The sequence below is a fragment of the Orycteropus afer genome, unplaced genomic scaffold (assembly GCF_000298275.1).
Source record: "Orycteropus afer afer isolate SDZICR_OR568_19922 unplaced genomic scaffold, OryAfe1.0 scaffold00466, whole genome shotgun sequence".
Lineage (NCBI taxonomy): Eukaryota > Metazoa > Chordata > Mammalia > Tubulidentata > Orycteropodidae > Orycteropus > Orycteropus afer.
Genome location: NW_006922053.1, coordinates 1,489,900 through 1,501,333, shown reverse-complemented (window position 1 = coordinate 1,501,333; position 11,434 = coordinate 1,489,900). Strand labels below are relative to the sequence as shown.

At 58.4% G+C, this 11,434-nt stretch overlaps 1 protein-coding gene across 1 annotated transcript in view; it reads right to left on the bottom strand.

Moving 5' to 3' along the window:
* Positions 1-10,239, bottom strand: part of PLK5 (polo like kinase 5 (inactive)) — an 11,230-nt gene extending 991 nt beyond the window's left edge. Inside the window, 14 exon segments of the mRNA XM_007954608.1 lie at positions 733-843; positions 2,694-2,722; positions 2,725-2,850; positions 5,001-5,078; positions 5,268-5,352; positions 5,895-5,971; positions 6,262-6,388; positions 6,646-6,844; positions 7,432-7,527; positions 7,633-7,720; positions 7,806-7,935; positions 8,794-8,910; positions 9,062-9,175; positions 10,132-10,239. Of these exon segments, the coding sequence (XP_007952799.1) occupies positions 733-843; positions 2,694-2,722; positions 2,725-2,850; positions 5,001-5,078; positions 5,268-5,352; positions 5,895-5,971; positions 6,262-6,388; positions 6,646-6,844; positions 7,432-7,527; positions 7,633-7,720; positions 7,806-7,935; positions 8,794-8,910; positions 9,062-9,175; positions 10,132-10,239 (1,485 nt within the window).
* Positions 10,240-11,434: the final 1,195 nt, after the last annotated feature.

Here is an 11,434-nt window from a genome sequence, read left to right as displayed (position 1 = left end):
CCTCTAGGGGCGCTGTGGGTCAGAATGGACTCCACGGCAGTGGGTGTGGTTTGGGCTTTGCTTCTGTGAAGATTGACAGCCTTGGAAACCCTCTGGGGCTGTTCCACTCTGTCCTCTAGGGGCGCTGTGGGTCGGCATCAACTCAACAGCAGTGGGTTAATGTTTACGGAAGCAAACCTCCAGGCCTTTCTTTTGCATTAATACTGGATGGGTTCCAACCACCGACCTTCCAGTTTGTAGCTGAGCACTTAATCGGGAGCTCAGTGCCCCAATTTTTAAGGCTGGGGCGTCTGCAAGCCTTTCTCTCAATGGATGGCCACCCCAGGTCAGGGCAGGTGAGTGCCCCGCTGATACCCACACCCTAGCATGAACACGAGTTTTTTTTTACTTTGAGAGGAAAATAAGTAAGTGAGGGTAGTGCTTTATGCGACTGCTTTTGAAACTCGTCTCAGGGCTCACGGGGGCTTCCCCAAAAGTCTCAGCCCTGCCAAGGAAACATCAAGACTAAAAAGGAGTTTTCCACTGAAATGGCATTTTTTCAGGCGCTGAATTTAACCACGCAGAGGGAGCAGCGAACATGACATTCTGCTGTCATTTCAACATGTTTGCTTTGGGGTTTGGCAGGTTTGGGTTTGGAGTCAACACTGTCTGCTTTTGCAGGCAGCAGAGGCTCCTGGAGCCCCGGCAGAGCTGCCTCCCCGCCGCCCGCCCACCCCGACCCCATGTCCTCACCTGTATAGTCTCGTCACTGAAGAGCAGCACCAAGGCCTGATCGGACGCCAGGAAGTGCAGGAGGCAGAGGCTGGGCCCGGCAGGCGGCGAGGGTCGGGGCCAGCCCCCTTCCTGTGGGCAGACCCAGCCACGAGACAGGACCACGGGGGCGTCACCAGCTGCCCCGACCGCCCACCCCACCGCCTCACCTCCCGCAGCTGCTGCTGCAGGTAACGCGAGAAGAGACGCAGGACCGCCATCTTGGCACCCAGGGCGTTGGGCACGTCCCTCAGCGCAAACGTCTCCAGCGTCCCGCGGTCAGGCGCATAGCACACCTGGCTGGAGACCAAGAGTGCAGCGGGCAGTGCCTGCTGTCAGGGGCTCCGTCTTGGGCCCCCCATTTCCATGGACCCCGTCCCACCAAGCTCGACCCCTCGGGCCTTGCTTTAAAGACCAGCTCTACTGAGACCACCTGCCGCAGATTGAATGAGACACCCTTAGGTATGTGTTCAGGTTCCGGGGTTCCACAAACAGTGACGCACTCGACTACTCGCCAAAAGGTTGACAGTTCCAAGCAGGCCGGCGGTGGCTCAGAAGAGAGGCCCGGTGGTCTGCTCCTGCAGGGGCCCGGCCTTGAACACCCCTCCACACACGGGGTCGTGGTGGGTTGGAACCAACTTGATGGTGACAACCACGAGACGTGTGTTGAAGCCGGGCCTGCCCCACAGACGGGAGCTATGCCGGAACAGGGCTCCTCTCCCCTTGTGTTAGGCAGGTCGGTTCAGGGCAGGGTGGGCCTGAAGCCTGGTCCCTTCAGAGTTACAAAGGAGCAGGACAGACACAGGCACACATGAGGGGGCCAAGGGGACAGATGCCATGTGAGGACCTGTCTACAAGCCAAGAACCAAGGAGCTCGTGGGGCTGCCAGCCAAGAAGGCCCTTGGCCTGGTGCCGCCGCCTGGTCTCCACCCTGCGGTGGGGGTGTTGTCAGCTGGGGTCACTTCTGACCGCTGGTGCCCCGCGTGCAGACTGCCTCCTAGGGTTTGCAGGGCTGTCACCTTTCAGAAGCAGGTCTTCCAAGGGGCCTCTGGGTGGGCCAACTGCCAGCCTTCCAGTCAGCCATCAAAGGCTTAACTGTTTGTCCCACCCAGGAACTTCCAGCCACCAAAATGACAAGAAAGTAAGTCCCTGTTCCAGAAAGTCACCCACTTGTGGTGTCTTTTGTTACTGCAGCCCTAGGGAATTCACACACACGCGCACACACAAGCACACATACATACATATGCACACACATACTGTACACACATAGACATACATACATACATGCACACGAAAAGGCACACACACACACACACACACACATGCTTATGGACCTTGGTGTTGTCCCAGAACTCCAGACCCGTGGAGCCAGCCCTTGACTCAGTGTCTCCTCCCACATCTCTGATCAGCCTCAAGCTGCCCTTCTGCCATCTCCCCATCTCAGCTGACGCCTGCTCCATCCCGAGCCTGGCCCCTCCCAACCCACCATGGCCACCACTCTGACCTTCCCAGTGGCCTGCAGGGGCTCCAGCTTCCAGTCCTCTCAGCTCCCCTCGCTTCCTCTAGCTTCCTCACTGTTCCTCAAACCCATCACACTCCGTCCTGCCTCATGGCCTTTGCACATGCTGTTCCCTGTGGCTGCAATGCTAAGCCTGACAGCCTCCTCCTTGTCATCCAAGTCTTGCCTGAACATCACCTCCTCAGAGAAGCCTACCCCAGTCATGTTATTGAAAGTTGCATCCCCTCCTTATCTGCCACCTCACTTTCGTGTCCTTCAGAAAAGTGCCACCTGAATCAACTTAGTCATTCATTTGTTTAACATTGTCTCTCTTCTACCAGGCAGTGTGGGTGCGCACAGAAGAGGCTTACTACATAGGTGAAGAATGAAGGAAAGGATGGGAGGGGAGACCCTACCCCCCAGGGACAGAAGCCTCACTACTTACCCCCCTGGGGGGCGCAGGGCCATGTGTGTACCATCTCGGAACAGGACTCCACTGCCCCCGTCTGATAGCTGGTAGCCAAAGCCATACTTGCTGGAATAATCCACCCATTTGGGGGCCCACAGGAGGGGCCTCTGCTCTCCCGGGGAGTCCTGCATGGCTGGATACAAAGACGAGGCGAACTGAGCTGGAGGTGTAGGGCCTGGCCACCCAGTTAGGGGCTGGGGCAAGGCTGGTGTCTTTAACATGCATTACAGGCAGAGGGGATAAATCTAAAAAGCAGGTGACCAACTCTCACCTGGCGAGAAAGCATTGGGACCCTGGGGTTATGAAGTATTTCTAGTACCCTTGTCATACTATAAGGTTTTACTTAATTTTGATTGAAAAATTTGATTGAAAAAGACTCTTGGTCAAAAGGGGGGAAAATGGGGAACAAAATTGAAAGTTCTCATGGAATCTAGACTTTCTGGAGCCATGAAGGCTGAATAAAACCCTGAATCTATTGCCCTGAGATGACCTTCAAATCTTAAAGCAAAACTATCCCCTGAAGTCTTTAAAGACATTTGGCCTATTTAGTAAAGAATGTCTGTGTGAGTGCTGTGCTCTTTAAACATCTTTGTGTCGATCAAACTGACATCAGCAACTCAAAAGGTCAGATGAGAAGCTTAGGAGGCAGGGAGTTCATGTCACTGGGGGAGAAACAATTTGAAAAAGGAGAGTGACAAGGGCTGAACAACCTGAAGAATGTCATCAATGACACTGAATTGTCCACGGAGAGATTATTGAACAGGGGTATGTTTCGCTAAGTTTTTCAGTAACAAAAAAATTTAAAAAAAAAAGTTTGCAAAATGATTTAAAAATAAATAACAAAAAGTGTTCAATGCAACATGGGATCCCAGATGCGACCCTGGAACAGAAAAAGGACAGTGGAAAACCTGGTGACAGAGAATACAGTCCCCATGGCAGTTTGTCATCCTGTGTGCTAACAAGCACGCCACAGTGTGGAGAGACATTCACGCGGGGGAAGCTGGGTGAGGCGTCGACAGCCCTATGCACAATCTTTGCAACTTTTCTGCAAGTTGAAAATGATTGTTTAATGTTTATTAAAAACAAGAATTGGGGGGGGGGAGAACAGGGGGGACCAGGTTTGCTGGTCTGATAGAGCCTGGGGGAACCAATGAGACTGTGGCCCCTAGCTGCCCTTCAGGCCTGGTATTGAACCCACACCCGTGGCTTCCAGCCAAACAAAAGACAGGCATAGGAGTTGAACATTTACCTGAGGTAGATACACTCCTTGGAGAGAACAATCATGGGAGAAAGAAGGGCTGCTTATGCACAGGGAGACAGCTCAGGGGGCAGGGGTGCATGGACGGATGGACACAGGGAAGAGGTGAGTATAGGGAGGAAGTGGGAGAAGAACTGTTGCATTGTGGGAAATTGTAGTCAATGTCATGAGACAACATGTGTGTAACTGCTGTATGGAAAGTGAATTTGCTCTGTAAAGTTTCACCCAAATCACAATAACAACAATAAGTAAATAAATAAAACCAAGAATTGGCTCCAGCTGTTTAAGGAAAACTTTAGACTATGGGGCCTTTCTTGGGCTCCACAGGTGAGGGGGCCAGAATGAAAAGTGGAATGGATTGACATGAAAAGGCTCCTCACAAGACGGTGACCTTACTCTGGGGCTCGGGACCCCTCTCTACGAGGGGCAGGACCTGTGGGGCGGTGGAGGTGTGGGTCCTGGCACTGAGGGGTGGGGGCTTGGTGTTGGCACCGGACTGAGACTGCATCTCCCGCCCAGTCCTGACTCTCAAACAGGACAGAAGTAGGGACTTGACACCCTGAGCCTGGGCACTGATGGCCCAGATGCCCCACCAGGCATCGCTCTTCCTAGTGACACCACACGACAGGGTGGAACTGCCCCAGGGGGTCTCCCCGGCTGCCATCTTTACGGGAGCAGGTCACCAGGTCTGTCTCCCGCGAGCCCCTGGGTGGGTTCCAACAGCCGACCTTCTGGTTAGCAGCCGAGTACTTCACTGCTGTGCCACCGGGGCTCCTTACAGTCATTGTAAGGTAAGCACACAGTGACCATCTCCACAGCACTGTGATTACCGGTGGGGAAACTGAGGCACCAGACGGTTAAGTCCTTTCCTGAGGCCCCAGGGCCCTGAAGCCTCCTTCCTCCCCTTCTGACACCTCCCTGGGCCCTAGGGGAGCCCCAGAAATGCCCAGGAAGAGGATGGGGCTGGGGCAGTATTCTTGGGCCACTGACCGGGGGGACCCCTGTGGGCTGGGCGAGGCTCCTACCTGGGGGCCCAGCTCCCAGGCAGAGCTGCAGCCTCTGGATGGCCGCCTCCACTTCCGGCCAGGGGCTCTCCTGGGACCCTGGGAACAGGTAAGGTGTGGGCGCAGACAGGCCTGGGCTCCCCCCAGTAGCAGCAGCCTCCAGCTGCCCACATCCAGGGAAATGGGAGTTCCCACCCAGGAGGATTCCGTATGGCATCCCCATTTTACAGGTGGGGAAACTGAGGCCAGGAGAGGGGCATGACTTTTGAAAGGGAGGGGTCTGCTCACCCTCGGGGCTACTCCTAAGGGTCCCTTGGGTGAGCAGGCAGATGGGGGCCTCAGGGCCAGGGGTCTCTCTCTCTGATAGAGAGGCCTATGAAGAGAGCAGAGTGAGGGGGTGCCATGCCCCTGGGAGAAGTCTGAGGTGGGTGGGGGCCTCTGGACCCTCTGCATCCCTCCAGAAGACCCTGACGCCCCCCTCAGCCCAGAGATGGGCTTCGCTGGGGTACAGCCTCCGACCACCTCAGACAGCAGGCATTCAATAAGTGTGCGTGGGATGAAGCAGACAGCAGGCACTCGGTAAGTGTGCGGGGAGTGAAGGCAGACAGCAGGCACTCAGTAAGTGTGCAGGGAGTGAAGAAGCAGGTGGAATCAGGATGGCGTGGCCTGGCCCTCAGGAAACCTCCAGGCCAGGGGGACAGAGCTGGGTGCAAATGGGTCCCACCCCACAGGGGGTAGAGGGTGAGGTCTAGGGTTGGTGGTCCCAGACCAGGTGGGACCTTAGTCCAGGGGTTCAGGGACACCCACACGGAGGTAGGGATTCAGAAGTGGCTGGGGGTGTCAGGCTCTGGGGAGAGGGGTGGTCTGGGCACACTGTCCCCCCTGTCCGAGTGCCCCTGGCCCCCAGTTCCTTACCTCACTGCCCCACTCCATGGAATCTGGCTCCAGACCCTGCCCTGCTGGTTCTGAGGCTTCTTTGGGAGTGAAGGGGCCTGAGGGAGGCATAGGGACACTCGGGGGGCAGAGCCTGGACCCCATGTGGGGATGAGAGGCACCTACCCCCATGTCCACCTCTGCCATGGTGTGGAGACAGTGTGGAACACATGGAGGGTATGGCTGGGTGTGGGAGGGGCGGGACAGATGGCAGGCAGGTCGAAGCAGGTGAGGGCTGTGGGGAGGTAAAGGGACGCTGTGGGCAGACGTGGGGCAGGCACCAGCAGGTGAGAGCAAGCGTCGAGGGTGTGGACAGAGGTGGACAGGTGTGGGCAGGTGAGGTACTCACAGGGCGGCCGGCACTGGGTGAGCAGCAACTGGCCCACCTTCCGGAAAAGTCTGCCCAGGGGCTGGGGGATGACGAACACAGGTGGACTGTGACAGGAGTGGGGGGGCAGCCGGTCTGGAGTGAAACCCTACGAGGGAGCGTTGGGGTCAGTGTGGGGCTCGGGGCAGCTGGCAGGGCCGGCTCAGCCAATCAGCAAGGCACGCATAGTACAGATTAGAGGTAAGCACAAGTAAATGTGTGCATATCTTGCTCACTGATTAACCCGGCCCTGCTCAACTCCCAGCCCCGGCTTCCAAGACACCTGGGGCCTCTGCCATTCCTGAAAAAAATACTGCGCCTGGGCCGTGCGGGCACGGGACCACCCACCCCGTGGACAGCGCCCACCTGCGTGAAGAAGTCGTCCTGCAGCACGTGGTCCAGGCTGGGCCGCTCGGACGGGTCAGGTGCCAGGAGGCGCGCTATGAGGCTGCGTGCATGGGGTGACAGGTGCACGGGCTCGGGGTACCAGCCATTGAGGATGCTTTGATACAGCTCTGACAGTGGGGCGGTGGTGAAGGGTGGGGCCCCAGTCAGCACCATGTACCTGGCGGTGGGGGAAGCAGGAGCCTGGGTGCCCACTTGCATCTGTCCTGAGTGGCGGCCAGGCTTTGCTTGCATCTCCCTGTGTACACCTGGCCATGTCTTCCCACACATCCCGACTGTTCACACTCTGCCTCCATGTCCCATACCTGCCCACAGCCGCTCCCATCAGGCCATTCCGCTGCACACAGCCCCACCCTGCTCAGGGACCACGCCCGCACACACCTGGGCAGTTCTGTTTCCTGCGTGCTCACACCTGTCCACTTCTGCATGTACCTGACCCTCGTACACAATCCCACATGCCCTGATCTACCCGCCCACATCTGCCCTCACCTGTGCATACCTGTCCTCCCTCGCACACATCCCCATACACGCCCTATTCATACTTACACAGTCAAATGACGGCAGGTCCCTACCTGCCCCACACCTGTCCACATCTGTTCTCTGTATGCTCACCCCCATCCACCCCTCATTCAACCTCCCCTGTACACACTCACACCCGCCCTACCCCACCCTGTACATGCGTCCACCTGTGTACACCTGGCCCGGCCCACCTGAGCAGTCCTGCCCACTGTCCCCAGACCCACTCACATGACGCAGCCCAGAGCCCAGATGTCCGACTGACAGGAGTGCCCATTCCTGGAGATGACCTCGGGGGCCAGGAAGTTTGGGGTCCCACAGAGCACTCTGGGAGGAGGACAGTGGGGGCTCAAGAGGGCTGGGCCCCCATGTCTGATTCAGAGGCTCACTTGTGCCCAACCAGAGGGGCTCCGTGGAGCCTCCCAGTCTCACCTGTGGCAGCGGCCCCCAGGCCCCACCCTGGAGGCCAGCCCCAGGTCTCCGATCTTCACCTCCATGTTCTTGTTAAGGAAGAAGTTACCTGCCGGGGTGGGGTAGGGGACGTGGAGGGTGAAGGCGAGGCCACCATCCTTTTCCCTCTCCCACGGTTCCCCCGAAACACTCACTGAGCTTCAGGTCGCGGTGCACAATGTGCCGCTGGTGCAGGTACCGCAGGCCGCTGACCAGGCCCCGCAGGTAATAGCGCACCTCCGGCTCCGTTAGGGTCTGCCGGGCCTTCAGCACGTGGGCCAAAGACTGCAGGTGATGGGCAGACACAGGTGAGCTCAGACCAGGTGGGCACAGTGAATTCAACAGGCCCAAGAAGGCAAAGGCAAGTCCAACGTGGCCAAGGTGGGCATGGCTGATTGTGGAATGGGCCGAGATGACCACAGGGGAGCTCAGGGAAGCACAGGGGAGCCCGAGTAGGGGCACATGCATTCAGATGAGCCCAGGTGGCCGCAGGTGAATTTCAGAAGGACTGGGTGAACAGAGTGGGTAAAAAAGCTGGGCACAGGTGAGCTCAGGTGCATGCAAGTGGGCAAAGTGAGTTCAGGGCATCTGTGAAGGCACAACTAAGTTCAACTGGGTCCAAGTGGGCATAGCTGAGTGTAGGGTGGGGACGTGCCACCACAAGTAAGCACAGGTGAGCTCAGGTGCACTCAAGTGGGCAAAGTGAGTTCAGGGCATCTGTGAAGGCACAACTAAGTTCAACTGGGTCCAGGTGGGCATAGCTGAGTGTAGGGTGGGGACGTGCCACCACAGGTAAGCACAGGTGAGCTCAGGTGGGCAGAGATGAGCATGGGTGAGTCCAGGTGGGCCCAAGTAGAGACAAAAATGAGTGGGGATGGGCCTGGTGACCACAGCAGGAGCTGGGCACAGGTGGACACAGGTGAGCTCAGGTGTGCCTACATGAAGCAAGTGTGCCTAGATGGGCAGGTGAGTGAAGGATGCGTACAGGCGGGTATATACGGATGCAGATGTAGGGAACACATGAAGTGTGTGCAGACACAGGCAGAAACGGGTGAGTCAGGTGAACACAAGGTGGACACGGGCTGTGGGCACTGCCTGCCCCTTCTCTGTCCCACTTCCCCTCCCTCTCCGTCCCCAGGGCACCTGGCGGCTGCAGTACTCCAGCACCATGTACACGTGGTTGCAGTCAGCAAAGTGTCCATGGAAGGCCACAATGTTTCGGTGTTGCAGGCGGCTGTGCAGAGCGATCTCACGCTCCACCTGTGGGCACAGCCTCCACATGTACACACCCACGCGTGCACAGGGCCCAAGTGCACACACTCACCGGCATAACCCCACCCCCAAGGGCAGGAGCCGCTCTGGGGTCCCGCTGTGAGAGCGGGGCCTCTTGGGGCGGGGATAGGAGTTGTACCTTCCCTCGTGGGCGCAGCCGCCCGGCCCCGCCTCCGCCACGGGGCACCACCTTGAGGGCGAACACGGTGCTGGTGGACATGTCCGTGAGTTTGTAGCAGCGGCTGAAGGCACCCTGTGGGGAAGTGGATCAGTGTGCTTAGTGGACAGCTGTGCACAGGTGTGCAGACAGGTGTACCATACCTGTGCCAAGTGGGTATGAGCAGGCAGGGGCACTGGGCTGCCAGGCAACCAGATGTGCCCACGTCCCTTCAACACACCTGTAACTGGACACACTCTGACAAGCACGGCCACACAACTCATACCCTCAAACCTGCACACACATGCAGGACACACAACACGACACAGGACAACACGGGAACAGAACATGACACAGGACACACAGCACATGGGCACACAATAATACAGGACACACAACACATGGACACACATGCAGGGCACACAACACAACACAAGACACACAACACAACACAGGACACAGAACAGGACACAGGACACAGAAAAGGACACAGGACACATAACATAAGACACACAACACAACACAGGACACAGAACAGGACACAGGACACAGAAAAGGACACAGGACACATAACATAAGACACACAACACAACACAGGACACAATGTAGGACACACGACACAAGACATAGATACACAACACACAAACACACACAACAGATGGACACACAGTACAGCATACAGACACACAACCCAACCCAACACAGTGGACAGACAGCACACGGACGCGCAGCACACAACGCACCAAGATGTGCAGCACACTGAGACACACACCCCCGGACACACAAAACCACGCATCACACACCTGGAGACGCCACACAACCCCGAGTCACACACGGGCACCAACACCCATCCCATCCTGGACACACAACCCCGGGCCACACAGCACAACACGCCAGACACCGTTCCCGCCACACGGCCCGCGCCGTGGACTCCGACGCCCCGCCCGCGCAGCACACTCAGCCGAGACCCCGAACTCTCCGGCCCGCGCCCTGCGCCCCTCGCCGCCTAAGGTCGCGAGTCCCCCGCCGCGGACCCGGGGAGGGTGCCCCACCTTGCCAATCAGCTTCCCGCGCCGGTAGACGCGCCCCGAGCCCGGGTCGCGCAGAAAAGCGGCCACCAGCGGGCGGCTCCTGCTCCGCCGCCGCGGCCCGGGCTCCATCGCGTCCCGGGGACCGGCGCTGGCGCAGCCTCGGCGGACCTTGCACCCCGCCACCGCCGCTCTGGGGACCGCGACCGCAGGGGCGCGTCTCATTGGCCGCGGGGGCGGGAGGGGCGGAGTCAGGCGCTAGAGGCGGGGGCTCGGCGAGAGGGGGCGGGCGCGTGGGCGCGCGGGGACGCCCGGCGGTAGGGAAACCGGGGGCAGGGAGAGCACCGGGCGCGCGCGCAACTCCTCCTGCCCCTCCGTAGGGCTGGGAACTATCGGAGCGCCCATCTGTGGAGCAGGAAACTGAGACCCAGACAGGTGCCCTGGCATGCAGGCCTCTCCTGGAAGTGCCAAGGGCGCACGTCTGTTCCCCCTGAACGTGTTTGTGTGCCTTCGAATGTGACAGTGTGTTGTGTCTCCAGGTGTGTGCTGTATGGCTTTGTGTGTCTGAACGCTGTGCTCGATAGGCCTCACGCCCCAGCTCCCCCTCTAAATCCTTCCTAGCTCCCCAGTGCCATAGGGCTGGAGCTTGACATTCTCAGTGGCCCCAGGACACAGAGATGGATACACCCCTAGACACGCAGTTCCAGACACATGAAGTTACAGCACACACCTGGGGCTTGGGACAAGGCGGACAAGGGGCAGCCAGTGGTGAGCTCCAGAGGTGGGCACTGGGGGCAGCTTAGTGAGAAGGCATTGGGCTTGTCTGGAACCCCTCCTGAGCCCTGGTCCTGCCCCACACTCGGCTCTAACCCCGTTCCTCACAGTTGTCCCAGTTCAGCCTCTCTGCAGCTCGGGGACATTGGAGCAATGTTGCCCCCACTTTATAGATGGGCAGACTAAGGCGGGGACAGGTTAAACCCTCCCCAGCCAGGAAGGGACACGGCTGGATCTGAATCCAGGTGGCTGCCTGAGCACGCGTGTGGCATTAATCCCCATCTGTTACCTAGTACGACGAGTGGGGAGGAGTTAGCAGGGCTCCGTGGGGCTGGAATCAGCCTTTGGAATTTTCCAGACAGGACATTTTGGTATCTGGCTGGCCATACCACCAGGGGACAGAAAACACCCTCTGAGTTGTCACGTGTCCAGCTGGTGTGGTGCATTGAGTGGGGGTGCCCAGGGCAGGGATAGCCCACAGTGGCCCCAGTGTGTGACGGAGCTGGAGTCAGACATCTTCCTGGGGGTCCTGCCACAGATTCCAGGCCAGCAG